This window comes from Dendropsophus ebraccatus, chromosome 12 (assembly GCF_027789765.1).
Source record: "Dendropsophus ebraccatus isolate aDenEbr1 chromosome 12, aDenEbr1.pat, whole genome shotgun sequence".
NCBI lineage: Eukaryota > Metazoa > Chordata > Amphibia > Anura > Hylidae > Dendropsophus > Dendropsophus ebraccatus.
Window position 1 is genome coordinate 1,816,313 of NC_091465.1, and position 23,727 is coordinate 1,840,039.

The 23,727-nt window shown below is 38.3% G+C and overlaps 1 protein-coding gene across 6 annotated transcripts in view; it reads right to left on the reverse strand.

Annotated features, from left to right (window-relative positions):
* Positions 1–23,727, reverse strand: part of SLC45A1 (solute carrier family 45 member 1) — a 79,074-nt gene that overhangs the window by 8,422 nt on the left and 46,925 nt on the right. For 5 of the 6 annotated variants that reach the window (XM_069947524.1, XM_069947522.1, XM_069947528.1 and 2 more), the window contains 2 exons: positions 19,024–19,200; positions 18,476–18,681 (listed from right to left, as the gene is read on the reverse strand). In XM_069947524.1, the coding sequence (XP_069803625.1) occupies positions 18,476–18,681; positions 19,024–19,200 (383 nt within the window). The remainder of the gene's footprint in view (positions 1–18,475; positions 18,682–19,023; positions 19,201–23,727) is intronic. The other variant, XM_069947525.1, reaches the window with a different exon arrangement.

A 23,727-nucleotide genomic window follows, 5' to 3' on the forward strand; every position in this document is an offset into this window, starting at 1 on the left:
AGCGGCGTCTTCCCATAGGAAATAATGTAAATGTGATGAATTGGTTCCAGCAGCCGCCAATAATTCCCTACAGTCCCCATATATTACACTGATAAGTGCTCCGTATAATCACTACAGTACAGAACAGAGCAGCACTATATACTGTACAGGACAGAGCAGCACTATATACTGTACATTACAGAGCAGCACTATATATACTGTACAGGACAGAGCAGCCCTATATATACTGTACATTACAGAGCAGCACTATATATACTGTACAGGACATTACAGAGCAGCACTATATACTGTACAGGACATTACAGAGCAGCACTATATACTGTACATTACAGAGCAGCACTATATATACTGTACATTACAGAGCAGCACTATATACTGTACAGGACATTACAGAGCAGCACTATATATACTGTACTGTACATTACAGAGCAGCACTATATACTGTACAGGACATTACAGAGCAGCACTATATACTGTACAGGACATTACAGAGCAGCACTATATACTGTACATTACAGAGCAGCACTATATATACTGTACATTACAGAGCAGCACTATATATACTGTACATTACAGAGCAGCACTATATATACTGTACATTACAGAGCAGCACTATATATACTGTACAGGACATTACAGAGCAGCACTATATATACTGTACATTACAGAGCAGCACTATATATACTGTACAGGACAGAGCAGCACTATATATACTGTACATTACAGAGCAGCACTATATACTGTACAGTACATTACAGAACAGCACTATATATACTGTACATTACAGAGCAGCACTATATAATGTACATTACAGAACAGCACTATATATACTGTACATTACAGAGCAGCACTATATATACTGTACAGGACATTACAGAGCAGCACTATATACTGTACAGGACATTACAGAGCAGCACTATATATACTGTACATTACAGAGCAGCACTATATACTGTACAGGACATTACAGAGCAGCACTATATATACTGTACATTACAGAGCAGCACTATATACTGTACAGGACATTACAGAGCAGCACTATATACTGTACAGGACATTACAGAGCAGCACTATATATACTGTACAGGACAGAGCAGCACTATATATACTGTACATTACAGAGCAGCACTATATACTGTACAGGACATTACAGAGCAGCACTATATATACTGTACTGTACATTACAGAGCAGCACTATATACTGTACAGGACATTACAGAGCAGCACTATATACTGTACAGGACATTACAGAGCAGCACTATATATACTGTACATTACAGAGCAGCACTATATATACTGTACAGGACATTACAGAGCAGCACTATATATACTGTACATTACAGAGCAGCACTATATATACTGTACATTACATTACAGAGCAGCACTATATATACTGTACATTACAGAGCAGCACTATATACTGTACAGGACATTACAGAGCAGCACTATATATACTGTACAGGACATTACAGAGCAGCACTATATACTGTACATTACAGAGCAGCACTATATACTGTACAGGACATTACAGAGCAGCACTATATATACTGTACATTACAGAGCAGCACTATATACTGTACAGGACATTACAGAGCAGCACTATATATACTGTACAGGACAGAGCAGCACTATATATACTGTACATTACAGAGCAGCACTATATACTGTACAGGACATTACAGAGCAGCACTATATAATGTACATTACAGAACAGCACTATATATACTGTACATTACAGAGCAGCACTATATATACTGTACAGGACATTACAGAGCAGCACTATATACTGTACAGGACATTACAGAGCAGCACTATATATACTGTACATTACAGAGCAGCACTATATATACTGTACAGGACATTACAGAGCAGCACTATATATACTGTACATTACAGAGCAGCACTATATATACTGTACATTACATTACAGAGCAGCACTATATATACTGTACAGGACATTACAGAGCAGCACTATATATACTGTACATTACAGAGCAGCACTATATATACTGTACATTACAGAGCAGCACTATATATACTGTACATTACAGAGCAGCACTATATACTGTACAGGACATTACAGAGCAGCACTATATATACTGTACAGGACATTACAGAGCAGCACTATATATACTATACAGGACATTACAGAGCAGCACTATATACTGTACATTACAGAGCAGCACTATATATACTATACAGGACATTACAGAACAGCACTATATACTGTACAGGACATTACAGAGCAGCACTATATAATGTACATTACAGAGCAGCACTATATATACTGTACATTACAGAGCAGCACTATATACTGTACATTACAGAGCAGCACTATATATACTATACAGGACATTACAGAGCAGCACTATATACTGTACATTACAGAGCAGCACTATATATACTGTACATTACAGAGCAGCACTATATACTGTACAGGACATTACAGAGCAGCACTATATATACTGTACAGGACATTACAGAGCAGCACTATATACTGTACATTACATTACAGAGCAGCACTATATATACTGTACATTACAGAGCAGCACTATATATACTGTACATTACAGAGCAGCACTATATATACTGTACATTACAGAGCAGCACTATATATACTGTACATTACAGAGCAGCACTATATACTGTACAGGACATTACAGAGCAGCACTATATATACTGTACATTACAGAGCAGCACTATATATACTGTACATTACAGAGCAGCACTATATACTGTACAGGACATTACAGAGCAGCACTATATATACTGTACAGGACATTACAGAGCAGCACTATATATACTGTACATTACAGAGCAGCACTATATACTGTACATTACAGAGCAGCACTATATATACTGTACATTACAGAGCAGCACTATATACTGTACAGGACATTACAGAGCAGCACTATATACTGTACAGGACATTACAGAGCAGCACTATATATACTGTACAGGACATTACAGAGCAGCACTATATATACTGTACATTACAGAGCAGCACTATATACTGTACAGGACATTACAGAGCAGCACTATATATACACTGTACAGGACATTACAGAGCAGCACTATATATACTGTACATTACAGAGCAGCACTATATATACTGTACAGGACATTACAGAGCAGCACTATATACTGTACAGGACATTACAGAGCAGCACTATATATACTGTACATTACAGAGCAGCACTATATACTGTACATTACATTACAGAGCAGCACTATATATACTGTACATTACAGAGCAGCACTATATACTGTACAGGACATTACAGAGCAGCACTATATACTGTACAGGACATTACAGAGCAGCACTATATATACTGTACATTACAGAGCAGCACTATATATACTGTACATTACATTACAGAGCAGCACTATATATACTGTACATTACAGAGCAGCACTATATACTGTACAGGACATTACAGAGCAGCACTATATATACTGTACATTACAGAGCAGCACTATATACTGTACAGGACATTACAGAGCAGCACTATATATACTGTACAGGACAGAGCAGCACTATATATACTGTACATTACAGAGCAGCACTATATACTGTACAGGACATTACAGAGCAGCACTATATAATGTACATTACAGAACAGCACTATATATACTGTACATTACAGAGCAGCACTATATATACTGTACAGGACATTACAGAGCAGCACTATATACTGTACAGGACATTACAGAGCAGCACTATATATACTGTACATTACAGAGCAGCACTATATACTGTACATTACATTACAGAGCAGCACTATATATACTGTACATTACAGAGCAGCACTATATACTGTACAGGACATTACAGAGCAGCACTATATACTGTACAGGACATTACAGAGCAGCACTATATATACTGTACATTACAGAGCAGCACTATATACTGTACAGGACATTACAGAGCAGCACTATATATACTGTACAGGACAGAGCAGCACTATATATACTGTACAGGACATTACAGAGCAGCACTATATATACTGTACATTACAGAGCAGCACTATATATACTGTACAGGACATTACAGAGCAGCACTATATACTGTACATTACAGAGCAGCACTATATATACTGTACATTACAGAGCAGCACTATATATACTGTACATTACAGAGCAGCACTATATATACTGTACAGGACATTACAGAGCAGCACTATATACTGTACAGGACATTACAGAGCAGCACTATATATACTGTACATTACAGAGCAGCACTATATACTGTACAGGACATTACAGAGCAGCACTATATACTGTACAGGACATTACAGAGCAGCACTATATATACTGTACAGGACATTACAGAGCAGCACTATATATACTGTACATTACAGAGCAGCACTATATATACTGTACATTACATTACAGAGCAGCACTATATATACTGTACATTACAGAGCAGCACTATATACTGTACAGGACATTACAGAGCAGCACTATATATACTGTACAGGACAGAGCAGCACTATATATACTGTACATTACAGAGCAGCACTATATACTGTACAGGACATTACAGAGCAGCACTATATATACTGTACATTACAGAGCAGCACTATATATACTGTACATTACAGAGCAGCACTATATACTGTACATTACAGAGCAGCACTATATACTGTACAGGACATTACAGAGCAGCACTATATATACTGTACATTACAGAGCAGCACTATATACTGTACAGGACATTACAGAGCAGCACTATATATACTGTACAGGACAGAGCAGCACTATATATACTGTACATTACAGAGCAGCACTATATACTGTACAGGACATTACAGAGCAGCACTATATAATGTACATTACAGAACAGCACTATATATACTGTACATTACAGAGCAGCACTATATATACTGTACAGGACATTACAGAGCAGCACTATATACTGTACAGGACATTACAGAGCAGCACTATATATACTGTACATTACAGAGCAGCACTATATATACTGTACAGGACATTACAGAGCAGCACTATATATACTGTACATTACAGAGCAGCACTATATATACTGTACATTACATTACAGAGCAGCACTATATATACTGTACATTACAGAGCAGCACTATATACTGTACAGGACATTACAGAGCAGCACTATATATACTATACAGGACATTACAGAGCAGCACTATATACTGTACATTACAGAGCAGCACTATATATACTATACAGGACATTACAGAACAGCACTATATACTGTACAGGACATTACAGAGCAGCACTATATATACTGTACATTACAGAGCAGCACTATATACTGTACATTACAGAGCAGCACTATATATACTATACAGGACATTACAGAGCAGCACTATATACTGTACATTACAGAGCAGCACTATATATACTGTACATTACAGAGCAGCACTATATACTGTACAGGACATTACAGAGCAGCACTATATATACTGTACAGGACATTACAGAGCAGCACTATATATACTGTACAGGACATTACAGAGCAGCACTATATATACTGTACATTACAGAGCAGCACTATATACTGTACAGGACATTACAGAGCAGCACTATATATACTGTACAGGACATTACAGAGCAGCACTATATATACTGTACATTACAGAGCAGCACTATATATACTGTACATTACAGAGCAGCACTATATACTGTACAGGACATTACAGAGCAGCACTATATATACTGTACATTACAGAGCAGCACTATATATACTGTACATTACAGAGCAGCACTATATACTGTACAGGACATTACAGAGCAGCACTATATACTGTACAGGACATTACAGAGCAGCACTATATATACTGTACATTACAGAGCAGCACTATATACTGTACAGGACATTACAGAGCAGCACTATATATACACTGTACAGGACATTACAGAGCAGCACTATATATACTGTACATTACAGAGCAGCACTATATATACTGTACAGGACATTACAGAGCAGCACTATATACTGTACAGGACATTACAGAGCAGCACTATATATACTGTACATTACAGAGCAGCACTATATACTGTACATTACATTACAGAGCAGCACTATATATACTGTACATTACAGAGCAGCACTATATACTGTACAGGACATTACAGAGCAGCACTATATATACTGTACAGGACATTACAGAGCAGCACTATATATACTATACAGGACATTACAGAGCAGCACTATATACTGTACATTACAGAGCAGCACTATATATACTGTACATTACAGAGCAGCACTATATATACTGTACATTACAGAGCAGCACTATATACTGTACAGGACATTACAGAGCAGCACTATATACTGTACAGGACATTACAGAGCAGCACTATATATACTGTACATTACAGAGCAGCACTATATACTGTACAGGACATTACAGAGCAGCACTATATACTGTACAGGACATTACAGAGCAGCACTATATATACTGTACATTACAGAGCAGCACTATATACTGTACAGGACATTACAGAGCAGCACTATATATACTGTACAGGACATTACAGAGCAGCACTATATATACTGTACTGTACATTACAGAGCAGCACTATATACTGTACAGGACATTACAGAGCAGCACTATATACTGTACAGGACATTACAGAGCAGCACTATATATACTGTACAGGACATTACAGAGCAGCACTATATATACTGTACATTACAGAGCAGCACTATATATACTGTACATTACAGAGCAGCACTATATACTGTACAGGACATTACAGAGCAGCACTATATATACACTGTACAGGACATTACAGAGCAGCACTATATATACTGTACATTACAGAGCAGCACTATATATACTGTACATTACAGAGCAGCACTATATACTGTACAGTACATTACAGAGCAGCACTATATATACTGTACATTACAGAGCAGCACTATATACTGTACAGGACATTACAGAGCAGCACTATATATACTGTACAGGACATTACAGAGCAGCACTATATACTGTACAGGACATTACAGAGCAGCACTATATATACTGTACAGGACATTACAGAGCAGCACTATATACTGTACATTACAGAGCAGCACTATATACTGTACAGGACATTACAGAGCAGCACTATATATACTGTACATTACAGAGCAGCACTATATATACTGTACAGGACATTACAGAGCAGCACTATATATACTGTACAGTACATTACAGAGCAGCACTATATATACTGTACATTACAGAGCAGCACTATATATACTGTACATTACAGAGCAGCACTATATACTGTACAGGACATTACAGAGCAGCACTATATATACTGTACATTACAGAGCAGCACTATATATACTGTACATTACAGAGCAGCACTATATATACTGTACAGGACATTACAGAGCAGCACTATATACTGTACAGGACATTACAGAGCAGCACTATATATACTGTACAGGACATTACAGAGCAGCACTATATACTGTACAGTACATTACAGAGCAGCACTATATACTGTACATTACAGAGCAGCACTATATACTGTACAGGACATTACAGAGCAGCACTATATATACTGTACATTACAGAGCAGCACTATATATACTGTACAGGACATTACAGAGCAGCACTATATACTGTACAGGACATTACAGAGCAGCACTATATACTGTACAGTACAGAGCAGCACTATATATACTGTACAGGACATTACAGAGCAGCACTATATATACTGTACATTACAGAGCAGCACTATATACTGTACAGGACATTACAGAGCAGCACTATATATACTGTACATTACAGAGCAGCACTATATATACTGTACATTACAGAGCAGCACTATATACTGTACAGGACAGTACAGAGCAGCACTATATATACTGTACATTACAGAGCAGCACTATATACTGTACAGTACATTACAGAGCAGCACTATATATACTGTACATTACAGAGCAGCACTATATACTGTACAGGACATTACAGAGCAGCACTATATATACTGTACATTACAGAGCAGCACTATATATACTGTACAGGACATTACAGAGCAGCACTATATATACTGTACATTACAGAGCAGCACTATATATACTGTACAGGACATTACAGAGCAGCACTATATACTGTACATTACAGAGCAGCACTATATATACTGTACATTACAGAGCAGCACTATATATACTGTACAGTACATTACAGAGCAGCACTATATATACTGTACATTACAGAGCAGCACTATATATACTGTACAGGACATTACAGAGCAGCACTATATATACTGTACAGGACATTACAGAGCAGCACTATATACTGTACAGGACATTACAGAGCAGCACTATATACTGTACAGGACATTACAGAGCAGCACTATATATACTGTACAGGACATTACAGAGCAGCACTATATATACTGTACATTACAGAGCAGCACTATATATACTGTACAGGACATTACAGAACAGCACTATATATACTGTACATTACAGAACAGCACTATATATACTGTACATTACAGAGCAGCACTATATACTGTACAGGACATTACAGAGCAGCACTATATATACTGTACATTACAGAGCAGCACTATATATACTGTACAGGACATTACAGAACAGCACTATATATACTGTACAGGACATTACAGAGCAGCACTATATACTGTACAGGACATTACAGAGCAGCACTATATACTGTACATTACAGAGCAGCACTATATATACTGTACAGGACAGTACAGAGCAGCACTATATATACTGTACAGGACATTACAGAGCAGCACTATATATACTGTACAGGACATTACAGAGCAGCACTATATACTGTACAGGACATTACAGAGCAGCACTATATACTGTACATTACAGAGCAGCACTATATATACTGTACAGGACATTACAGAGCAGCACTATATACTGTACAGGACATTACAGAGCAGCACTATATATACTGTACATTACAGAGCAGCACTATATATACTGTACAGGACATTACAGAGCAGCACTATATATACTGTACAGGACATTACAGAGCAGCACTATATACTGTACAGGACATTACAGAGCAGCACTATATATACTGTACAGGACATTACAGAGCAGCACTATATATACTGTACAGGACATTACAGATCGGCACTATATATACTGTACAGGACAGAGCAGCACTATATATACTGTACATTACAGAGCGGCACTATATACTGTACAGTACATTACAGAGCAGCACTATATATACTGTACAGGACAGAGCAGCACTATATATATTGTACAGGACATTACAGAGCAGCACTATATACTGTACAGGACATTACAGAGCAGCACTATATATACTGTACAGGACATTACAGAGCAGCACTATATATACTGTACAGGACATTACAGAGCGGCACTATATACTGTACATTACATTACAGAGCAGCTCTATATATACTGTACAGGACAGAGCAGCACTATATATACTGTACATTACAGAGCGGCACTATATACTGTACAGTACATTACAGAGCAGCACTATATACTGTACAGGACATTACAGAGCGGCACTATATATACTGTACAGGACAGAGCAGCACTATATATATTGTACAGGACATTAAACATAAAAAATGTTCATCAGAACCAGCAATTACAGTCCAGTAGTCACCAACTTCTCACCCATCCTTTACTGTATATCATCCCCCCCCCCCCCATCCAAGCAGTGTAATGTATGGGAGATGGTGGTGCACTGCCTGTACTACTACTGCACTGTATATGCACTCCAGCACTCTTATACAGCACTGCATGTCAGGCCTCACCACTGCTTAACTCGCCAGGTACAACCCACCATCCACACAAACAAACGTTCGAAAACCGAGCATAGTTCGAATTCCAAACACGACTTCTGGGTAAATTTTCGTTCGAATACCAAGCAGTTCGAGTTCCAAAGCGTTCGAAAACCGAGGTATTACTGTGTGTGTATATGTATATATATATATATATATATATATATATATATATATATATACATATACACACACATATACATACATACATACACAGCCCAGCATGTCATTATATATACAGCCCAGCATATCAATATATATATATATATATATATATATATATATATACAGCCCACCATACCATTATACATATATATATATACAGCCCAGCATACGATTATATATATATATATATATATATATATATATATATATGCAAAAAACGGGTCCGTGGAGCCTCAGTTACGAGTCTCAAAACACGGGAATAGCCAGATCTCCCTCTCTCCGGAGAAGGAAGCCCATTGCCAAGGGGTGCCTCCTAGTGGGGAGAGCACCAAACCCCCCTGATACGTAGTCCCTCAGGTCCTCACTCTGTTACCAACTTTGGGACTTAAATAGGGAAACACCAGGGTGGCCCCTGTGAGTCACAGTCTAACTCTGAGACGAGTATAACTACATAAGACAAGGGTTACCAAGGCCGGGCATCCATCCACAGACTACAGTTTCAGGGTATTTGCCCCTCGTCAGTGTGGAGCAGGATTCTAGCTACTGGGGCAATGATAAATAGACCAACAAAACACAACAATCACTGAACTCAAGGAGAACAGTGAAAAATTCCAATGGAGTCCTCATTTACGAGTCTCCACTGATTGTCCCCTACATATAAATACAGCCCAGCATACAATTATATATATACACTACCGTCCAAAAGTTTGGGGTCACATTGAAATGTCCTTATTTTTGATGGAAAATCACTGTACTTCTCAATGAAGATAATTTTAAACTAGTCCTAACCTAAAACCAATCCACTCTATCCATTGCTAATGTGGTAAATGACTATTCTAGCTGCAAATGTCTGGTTTTTGGTGCAATATCTACATAGGTGTATAGAGGCCCATTTCCAGCAACTATCACTCCAGTCTTCTAATGGTACAATGTGTTTGCTCATTGGCTCAGAAGGATAATTGATGATTAGAAAACCCTTGTGCAATCATGTTCACACATCTGAAATCAGTCTAGCTCGTTACAGAAGCTACAAAACTGACCTTCCTTTGAACAGATTGTGTTCCTGGAGCATCACATTTGTGGGGTCAATTAAACGCTCAAAATGGCCAGAAAAAGAGAACTTTCATCTGAAACTCGACAGTCTATTCTTGTTCTTAGAAATGAAGGCTATTCCATGCGAGAAATAGCTAAGAAATTGAAGATTTCCTACAACGGTGTGTACTACTCCCTTCAGAGGACAGCACAAGCAGGCTCTAACCAGAGTAGAAAAAGAAGTGGGAGGCCGCGTTGCACAACTAAGCAAGAAGATAAGGACATTAGAGTCTCTAGTATGAGAAACAGACGCCTCACAGGTCCCCGACTGGCATCTTCATTACATAGTACCCGCAAAACACCAGTGTCACCATCTACAGTGAAGAGGCGGCTGCCGGATTTTGGGCTTCAGGGCAGAGTGGCAAAGAAAAAGCCATATCTGAGACTGGCCAATAAAAGAAAAAGATTAAGATGGGCAAAAGAACACAGAGATTGGACAGAGGAAGACTGGAAAAAAGTGTTGTGGACGACGGATGAATCCAAGTTTGAGGTGTTTGGATGACAAAGAAGAAGGTTTGTGAGACGCAGAAGAAATGAGAAGATGCTGGAAGAATGCCTGACGCCATCTGTTATACATGGTGGAGGTCATGTGATGGTCTGGGGTTGGTGCTGGTAAGGTGGGAGATTTGTACAGGGTAAAAGGGATTGTGAATAAGGAAGGCCATCACTCTGCACCGCCATGCCATACCCAGTGGGCAGCGCTTGGTTGGAGCCAATTTCATCCTACAACAGGACAATGACCCTAAACACCTCCAAATTGTGCAAGAACTATTTCCAGCAGAAGCGGCAGCTGGTATTCTATCCTAGGTAATGGAGTGGCCAGCGCATTCACCACATCACCACCCCATTGTGGGAGCAGCTGGACCGTATGGTACGCCAGAAGTGCCCATCCAACCAATCCAACTTGTGGGAGCTGCTTCTAGAAGCGTGGGGGGCAATTTCTCCAGCTTACCCCAACAGATTAATAGCTAGAATGCCAAAGGTGTGCAATGCTGGAATTGCTGCAAAAGGAGGATTCTGGGACGGAAGCAAAGTGTGATGGAAGATCAATGTTATTTCACATACAAATCAGTATTTCTAACCTTGTCAATGTCTTGTCTCTATTTTCTATTCATTTCACAACGTCTGGGGGTGAAGAAGTGTGACTTTTCATGGAAAACACTAAAATGTTTGGGGGACCCCCAAACTTTGGTACGGTAGTGTATACAGCCCAGCATACCATTACATATATATATATACCCCAGCATACGATTTGCTTTCCTCACTGGTGACTCATTTTAAGGCTGTCAGAAATCACTACCCCTAAATCCTTCTCTTCTGAAGTCTTTTCCAACACAGAACTGCCGATGTGATACTCGGATAGAGGATTACTCCTCCCCAAGTGCATTATTTTACATTTGGAAACGTTGAACTTCAATTTCCACTGCTTGGACACTTATCTAGCAAAGCTAAATCATTTTCCATATTACTGACACCTCCAGGAATATCAACCCTATTGCACACTTTTGTGTCGTCAGCAACAGACAAACTTTACCTACCAACCCTTCTCCTATGTCACTAGCCTTACCCACCAACCCTTCTCCTATGTCACTATCCTTACCCACCAACCCTTCTCTTATGTCACTATCCTTACCTACCAACCCTTCTCCTATGTCACTATCCTTACCTACCAACCCTTCTCCTATGTCACTATCCTTACCTACCAACCCTTCTCCTATGTCACTATCCTTACCTACCAACCCTTCTCCTATGTCACTATCCTTACCTACCAACCCTTCTCCTATGTCACTATCCTTACCCACCAACCCTTCTCCTATGTCACTATCCTTACCCACCAACCCTTCTCCTATGTCACTATCCTTACCTACCAACCCTTCTCCTATGTCACTATCCTTACCCACCAACCCTTCTCCTATATCACTACCCTTACCCACCAACCCTTCTCCTATATCACTATCCTTACCTACCAACCCTTCTCCTATGTCACTATCCTTACCAACCCTTCTATGTCACTAGCCTTACCTACCAACCCTTCTCCTATGTCACTATCCTTACCTACCAACCCTTCTCCTATGTCACTATCCTTACCCACCAACCCTTCTCCTATGTCACTATCCTTACCTACCAACCCTTCTCCTATGTCACTATCCTTACCTACCAACCCTTCTATGTCACTAGCCTTACCTACCAACCCTTCTCCTATGTCACTATCCTTACCCACCAACCCTTCTCCTATGTCACTATCCTTACCCACCAACCCTTCTCCTATGTCACTATCCTTACCTACCAACCCTTCTCCTATGTCACTATCCTTACCCACCAACCCTTCTCCTATGTCACTATCCTTACCTACCAACCCTTCTCCTATGTCACTATCCTTACCCACCAACCCTTCTCCTATATCACTACCCTTACCCACCAACCCTTCTCCTATATCACTATCCTTACCTACCAACCCTTCTCCTATGTCACTATCCTTACCAACCCTTCTATGTCACTAGCCTTACCTACCAACCCTTCTCCTATGTCACTATCCTTACCTACCAACCCTTCTCCTATGTCACTATCCTTACCCACCAACCCTTCTCCTATGTCACTATCCTTACCTACCAACCCTTCTCCTATGTCACTATCCTTACCTACCAACCCTTCTCCTATGTCACTATACTTACCCACCAACCCTTCTCCTATGTCACTATACTTACCTACCAACCCTTCTCCTATGTCACTATCCTTACCCACCAACCCTTCTCCTATGTCACTAGCCTTACCCACCAACCCTTCTCCTATGTCACTATCCTTACCCACCAACCCTTCTCCTATGTCACTATCCTTACCTACTAACCCTTCTCCTATGTCACTATCCTTACCCACCAACCCTTCTCCTATGTCACTATCCCTACCTACCAACCCTCCTTCTATGTCACTATCCTTACCCACCAACCCTTCTCCTATGTCACTATCCTTACCTACCAACCCTTCTCCTATGTCACTATCCTTACCTACCAACCCTTCTCCTATGTCACTATCCTTACCCACCAACCCTTCTCCTATGTCACTATCCTTATCTACCAACCCTTCTCCTATGTCACTATCCTTACCCACCAACCCTTCTCCTATGTCACTATGCTTACCTACCAACCCTTCTCCTATGTCACTATCCTTACCCACCAAACCTTCTCCTATGTCACTTTTAAACATATTAAAAAGAATAGGCCCCAGAACAGACCCTTGAGGCACACCACGTGTAACCAGTCTCTGCTCGGAGTATTCACCATTACCAACAACCCTCTGATATCTCTCCTTCACCAACCACAAATCCACTGAACTATTCAGGGATTAGGTCCCATCTTCTCCAACTTCTCTCTCAGCTCTTTATAGGACCTGTATCTGCGTCTTTGCTGAAGTCCAGATAGGCGATATCCCCGTCACCTTCATCCAGCACTTTTGTGGCATAATCAAAGAAATCAATGAGATTATTCTGACCTGATCGGCCCTCAGTGACGCCATGCTGGTTTGGATCCATCAAATTGTTGATTCTTAGGTGATCTATTATCTTTTCCGCTGGCCCACAGAATGGTGTCTATGGCATGGGCGGAAAGGTGTGCGGCTGTGAGCGCATACAGGCAATGGAATTCCGCTGCATTTATCCGCGAGAATTCCATAGTCTGAACCCGCCCATATACTATTATACTATAACACTATTAGGCTATGTTCACACTGCGTAAAAGTACGGCCATTGTTGCCATCGGCACGTTGTGGAACCTTATGTTGTATGGGATCCCGGCTGCAGCGTATACACATCGTACACGGATAAAATCCAGTGAATTCCGTTGCCTGTACGCGCTCACGACCACGCGCCTTTCCGCCGGCTCCATAGGCACCATTCTATGCACGGGTGGATTCCGCATTCCGACGAAAGAATTGACATGTCAATTCTTTTGGCGGATAGCGGAATCGGCCGGCCCATAGAATGGTGTCTATGGAGCCGACGGAAAGGCGCATGGTCGTGAGCGCGTACAGGCAACGGAATTCACTGGATTTTATCCGTGCGAATTCTATAGTCTGAACCCGCCCTTAGGATACTATTAGACGGGCCGATGGGGGCCTGATACTAACAGTAAACGAGCGTAGATCTTCTAGATCGGTGCTCGTTTACTGGGACTATTACACGGCCTGATAATGGTTTAACAAGGGCTGCAGGGACATCGTTACCGATGTCCTTGCAGCCCTGGCTTGACTTCATACATTACCTGTCCAGGCTGCAGGGCTCCTCCTGCGGTCTTCTCCCCGGGTCCCCCGCGCTCTAGCTTCAGAGCGGCCTGTCTCAGCTGACAGGCCGCTCAGCCAATCACTAGCCACGGTGGTCCCGGCCAGTGATTGGCTCTGAAGCTAGAGCGCGGGGGACCCGGGGAGAAGCAGAGCGCAGGTGGAGCCCTGCAGCCTGGACAGGTAATGTACATCGTCAGTCGCCAGCCGCACAACGCTATTACACGTAGCAATGCGCGGTCTGTGCCCGACAATTATAGGTTCAACCCTATATCAACGATCAGCCGATGATCCGCACACAAAGTATATAGAGAGTATACAGCACACATAGTATATAGAGAGTATACAGCACACATAGTATATACACCATATACAGAACACATAGTATATAGAGAGTATACAGCACACATAGTATATATACCATATACAGGACACATAGTATATAGAGAGTATACAGCACACATAGTATATACACCATATACAGGACACATAGTATATACACCATATACAGGACACATAGTATATAGAGAGTATACAGCACACATAGTATATACACCATATACAGGACACATAGTATATACACCATATACAGGACACATAGTATATAGAGAGTATACAGCACACATAGTATATACACCATATACAGGACACATAGTATATAGAGAGTATACAGCACACATAGTATATACACCATATACATCACACACAGTATATACACCATATACATCACACATAGTATATACACCATATACAGGACACATAGTATATAGAGAGTATACATCACACATAGTATATACACCATATACAGGACACATAGTATATAGAGAGTATACAGCACACATAGTATATACACCATATACAGGACACATAGTATACACACCATATACAGGACACATAGTATATAGAGAGTATACAGCACACATACTATATAGAGAGTATACAGCACACATAGTATATACACCATATACAGGACACATACTATATAGAGAGTATACAGCACACATAGTATATACACCATATACATCACACACAGTATATACACCATATACAGGACACATAGTATATAGAGAGTATACAGCACACATAGTATATACACCATATACAGGACACATAGTATACACACCATATACAGGACACATAGTATATAGAGAGTATACAGCACACATACTATATAGAGAGTATACAGCACACATAGTATATACACCATATACAGGACACATAGTATATAGAGAGTATACAGCACACATAGTATATACACCATATACATCACACACAGTATATACACCATATACAGGACACATAGTATATAGAGAGTATACAGCACACATAGTATATACACCATATACAGGACACATAGTATACACACCATATACAGGACACATAGTATATAGAGAGTATACAGCACACATACTATATAGAGAGTATACAGCACACATAGTATATACACCATATACAGGACACATACTATATAGAGAGTATACAGCACACATAGTATATACACCATATACATCACACACAGTATATACACCATATACATCACACATAGTATATACACCATATACAGGACACATAGTATATAGAGAGTATACATCACACATAGTATATACACCATATACAGGACACATAGTATATAGAGAGTATACAGCACACATAGTATATACACCATATACAGGACACATAGTATACACACCATATACAGGACACATAGTATATAGAGAGTATACAGCACACATAGTATATACACCATATACAGGACACATAGTATATAGAGAGTATACAGCACACATAGTATACACACCATATACAGCACACATACTATATAGAGAGTATACAGCACACATAGTATATACACCATATACAGGACACATAGTACATAGTATACAGCGCACATAAGATATATACCATATACAGGACACATAGTACATAGTATACAGCACACATAGTATATACACCATACACAGGACACATAGTATATAGAGAGTATACAGCACACATAAGATATACACCATATACAGCACACATAGTATATAGAGAGTATACAGCGCACATAGGATATAGAGAGTATACAGCGCACATAGGATATACACCATATACAGGACACATAGTATATAGAGAGTATACAGCATACATAGTATATACACCATATACATCACACACAGTATATACACCATATACATCACACATAGTATATACACCATATACAGGACACATAGTATATAGAGAGTATACATCACACATAGTATATACACCATATACAGGACACATAGTATATAGAGAGTATACAGCACACATAGTATATACACCATATACAGGACACATAGTATACACACCATATACAGGACACATAGTACATAGTATACAGCACACATAAGATATACACCATATACAGGACACATAGTATATAGAGAGTATACAGCATACATAGTATATACACCATATACAGGACACATAGTACATAGTATACAGCACACATAAGATATACACCATATACAGGACACATAGTATATAGAGAGTATACAGCATACATAGTATATACACCATATACAGGACACATAGTACATAGTATACAGCACACATAAGATATACACCATATACAGGACACATAGTATATAGAGAGTATACAGCATACATAGTATATACACCATATACAGGACACATAGTACATAGTATACAGCACAAATAAGATATATACATATACAGGACACATAGTACATAGTATACAGCACACATAAGATATACACCATACACAGGACACATAGTATATAGAGAGTATACAGCACACATAAGATATACACCATATACAGCACACATAGTATATAGAGAGTATACAGCGCACATAGGATATAGAGAGTATACAGCGCACATAGGATATACACCATATACAGGACACATAGTATATAGAGAGTATACAGCACATATACTATATAGAGAGTATACAGCGCACATAGGATATAGAGAGTATACAGCATACATAGTATATACACCATATACAGGACACATAGTATATAGAGAGTATACAGCAGACATAGTATATACACCATATACAGGACACATAGTACATAGTATACAGCACAAATAAGATATATACATATACAGGACACATAGTACATAGTATACAGCACACATAAGATATATACCATACACAGGACATACTCACCTTCTTATTCTGGTAGTAATCGCAGAGCAGTGAGTACGGCAGGATACAGAGGGTGGAGAACAGGATCCCGTACGTTATACACAGGGAGAGGATTATATACAGGTTACTGGATAATGTCGCCAGACCGGTCCCCAAACCAAATGTCAGATACGCGATAAAGTATAAAGTGCGGATACTGAAGTATTCCTCCAACTTCTCCAGAATAGCTGAGGAGAGAAGAGCGGACAGTGAGGAAGGGCTGAAGTCTCCAATCTCTCATGTATCCTTCCACATATAATAATAATATATATAATAAATAAAAAATGTTTTTATTATTTGTATAGCGCACACAGATTCCGCAGCGCTTCACCTATCTGTATGTTTTTGGGTGTGGGAGGAAACACGGAGAGAACATACAAACTCTTTGCGGTTGTTGCCCTTGGCAGGATTTGAACCCAGGACTCCAGCACTGCAAGGCTCCTGTGCTAACCACTGAGCCACCATGCTGCCCAGTGTATACATATATACCCCCCCCCCCCCTGCAGTGTATGTATGCTGGGTGTCCATACCCGAGTAGAGCGCAGCACTGAAGGCGTATATACACATCCCCCAGCAGCCCATGGTCACCCCGGCGTTATACTTCTGATATTCTTCGGAGTTGTGAGGAGCCTTCGGATCTCCTTGGAATATCACTTCTCCCATGAAGTCGGTGTAGAAGAGCAGCATGCCCTCGAAGGATAGCCAGCCTGCGGGGGGAGAGAGATGAGGGTGAGACCTGCTGCTGAGATCCCCCCGCCTCTGCCATACTTACTGTTACACCTTTATCTCCATTTTGTTTGCCAACGCTCGGCGGTTCGTTCTTAGGTCCCTTTAAGGGCATCCGAGCTTAGATTCTCAGACCTCCAATTCACTGCCAGCAAGCAGAGGTGTCAGACACGAGATTTATCAGACTATAAAAGACCAGCCAATCAGAGCGCAGCTTTCATTTTGTATTCTGCTCTTGACATGTGAAAGCTGCGCTGTGATTGGCTGCTATGGGTCACAGGTCACATAAATCTGCAGGAAGCAGGATGTATAGCAAGATAGATAGATAGATAGATAGATAGATAGATAGATAGATAGATAGATAGATAGGAGATAGATAATAGATAGGAGATAGATAGATAGATAGATAGATAGGAGATAGATAGATAGATAGATAGATAGATAGATAGGAGATAGATAGATAGATAGATAGATAGATAGATAGATAGATAGGAGATAGATAGATAGATAGGAGATAGATAGATAGATAGATAGATAGATAGATAGATAGATAGATAGGAGATAGATAGATAGATAGATAGATAGATAGATAGATACATAGATAGGAGATAGATAGATAGATAGATAGATAGATAGATAGGAGATAGATAGATAGATAGATAGATAGATAGATAGGAGATAGATAGATAGATAGATAGACAGATAGATAGATAGATAGATAGGAGATAGATAGATAGATAGGAGATAGATAGGAGATAGGAGATAGATAGATAGATAGATAGATAGATAGGAGATAGATAGATAGATAGATAGATAGATAGATAGATAGATAGATAGGAGATAGATAGATAGATAGGAGATAGATAGGTAGATAGGAGATAGACAGATAGATAGGAGATAGGAGATAGATAGATAGATAGATAGATAGATAGATAGATAGATAGATAGGAGATAGATAGATAGATAGATAGATAGATAGATAGATAGATAGATAGGAGATAGATAGATAGATAGATAGATAGATAGATAGATAGATAGATAGATAGGAGATAGATAGATAGATAGGAGATAGATAGATAGATAGGAGATAGATAGATAGATAGGAGATAGATAGATAGATAGATAGGAGATAGATAGGAGATAGATAGGAGATAGATAGGAGATAGATAGGAGATAGATAGATAGATAGATAGATAGGAGATAGATAGATAGGAGATAGATAGATAGATAGGAGATAGATAGATAGGAGATAGATAGGAGATAGATAGATAGGAGATAGATAGATAGATAGATAGATAGGAGATAGATAGATAGGAGATAGATAGATAGGAGATAGATAGATAGATAGGAGATAGATAGATAGGAGATAGATAGATAGATAGATAGATAGATAGGAGATAGATAGATAGGAGATAGATAGATAGGAGATAGATAGATAGGAGATAGATAGATAGATAGGAGATAGATAGATAGGAGATAGATAGATAGGAGATAGGAGATAGATAGATAGGAGATAGATAGATAGATAGATAGATAGATAGATAGGAGATAGATAGATAGATAGATAGATAGATAGATAGATAGATAGATAGATAGATAGGAGATAGATAGATAGGAGATAGGAGATAGATAGATAGGAGATAGATAGATAGATAGATAGATAGATAGATAGGAGATAGATAGATAGATAGATAGATAGATAGATAGATAGATAGATAGATAGATAGATAGATAGGAGATAGATAGGAGATAGATAGGAGATAGATAGGAGATAGATAGGAGATAGATAGATAGATAGATAGATAGATAGATAGGAGATAGATAGATAGATAGATAGGAGATAGATAGATAGATAGATAGGAGATAGATAGGAGAGAAGATAGATAGATAGGAGATAGATAGATAGATAGATAGATAGATAGATAGATAGATAGGAGATAGATAGATAGATAGGAGATAGATAGATAGATAGATAGATAGATAGATAGATAGATAGGAGATAGATAGATAGATAGGAGATAGATAGATAGATAGATAGATAGATAGATAGATAGGAGATAGATAGATAGATAGATAGATAGGAGATAGATAGATAGATAGATAGATAGATAGATAGATAGGAGATAGATAGATAGATAGATAGATAGATAGATAGGAGATAGATAGATAGATAGATAGATAGATAGATAGGAGATAGATAGATAGGAGATAGATAGATAGAGTTATATTGTGGTGACCTGGTACAGGCCCCTAAGTTTTTATTGGATCTGAGTAAGATAACTCCCTCAGGTTCACACAGGTGGGATGAAGTGTCCACTGCAGTTAGTGTTTTTCCCCACTAGGTGTCGCTTATGTGTCTTTTATATCCTATGCACGGCTTAAGGAGGCTTGCTTGCTTACAGATGCAGGTGCTTTCCCTTCTTTTTGTACCATATCCTCTGTTCTCTCTCTCCACACACACTGCCCCCACCAATCACAGGAGGGTTTGGACAGATCTCTGTGTGTGTGTATGGGGGAGTTGGTTCCTGGTGGGATGAGTGTAGTTAGTTGTCTGTAGTTAGAGTGAGAGAGAACAACACAGACAAGTCTCTGCTGAAGCTAAACCAGGGCCTGGCTTACGCCAGGTCCTCTGAGAGGGATACAACCAAGCATGCCACACATCTTCCTTATGAGAAACTGTAATGCTAGGTATAAATGGCGGCTATTTGAAGTATATTGGCGGCCATTTTATGTGTCATTCTCCATTTCACATCTTTAAAGGTCCTTCACTGATGGATGACCCACATGACTGTATACATGAGACTTCTAGGTCATCCAACAAGTTTAAGAAGGCTTTTACTGATTCAATGGAGATAGTTTGCTGAACCAACAAAATGTTTGACCAGCCTCAGTGATTCAACAGACTATAGTATAGCGCATAGTATCATCTAACATATAGTATACAGAATATAGTATAGTGCATAGTATCATCTAATATATAGTATATAGTATACAGAATATAGTATAGCGCATAGTATCATCTAATATATAGTATAGCGCATAGTATCATCTAATATATATAGTATACAGAATATAATATAGCGCATAGTATCATCTAATATATAGTATATAGTATACAGAATATAGTATAGCGCATAGTATCATCTAATATATAGTATAGCGCATAGTATCATCTAATATATATAGTATACAGAATATAGTATAGTGCATAGTATCATCTAATATATAATATATAGTATACAGAATATAGTATAGCGCATAGTATCATCTAATATATAGTATATAGTATACAGAATATAGTATAGCGCATAGTATCATCTAATATATAGTATATAGTATACAGAATATAGTACAGGGCCTAGTATCATCTAATATATAGTATATAGTATACAGAATATAGTACAGCGCATAGTATCATCTAATATATAGTATAGCGCATAGTATCATCTAATATATATAGTATACAGAATATAGTATAGCGCATAGTATCATCTAATATATAGTATATAGTATACAGAATATAGTATAGCGCATAGTATCATCTAATATATAGTATAGCGCATAGTATCATCTAATATATATAGTATACAGAATATAGTATAGTGCATAGTATCATCTAATATATAATATATAGTATACAGAATATAGTATAGCGCATAGTATCATCTAATATATAGTATATAGTATACAGAATATAGTATAGCGCATAGTATCATCTAATATATAGTATATAGTATACAGAATATAGTATAGCGCATAGTATCATCTAATATATAGTATATAGTATACAGAATATAGTATAGCGCATAGTATCATCTAATATATAGTATAGCGCATAGTATCATCTAATATATATAGTATACAGAATATAGTACAGGGCCTAGTATCATCTAATATATAGTATATAGTATACAGAATATAGTATAGCGCATAGTATCATCTAATATATAGTATACAGAATATAGTATAGCGCATAGTATCATCTAATATATAGTATAGCGCATAGTATCATCTAATATATAGTATACAGAATATTGTATAGTGCATAGTATCATCTAATATATAGTATAGCGCATAGTATCATCTAATATATATAGTATACAGAATATAGTATAGCGCATAGTATCATCTAATATATAGTATACAGAATATAGTATAGCGCATAGTATCATCTAATATATAGTATAGCGCATAGTATCATCTAATATATAGTATAGCGCATAGTATCATCTAATATATAGTATACAGAATATAGTATAGCGCATAGTATCATCTAATATATAGTATAGCGCATAGTATCATCTAATATATATAGTATACAGAATATAGTATAGCGCATAGTATCATCTAATATATAGTATACAGAATATAGTATAGCGCATAGTATCATCTAATATATAGTATAGCGCATAGTATCATCTAATATATAGTATAGCGCATAGTATCATCTAATATATAGTATACAGAATATAGTATAGCGCATAGTATCATCTAATATATAGTATAGC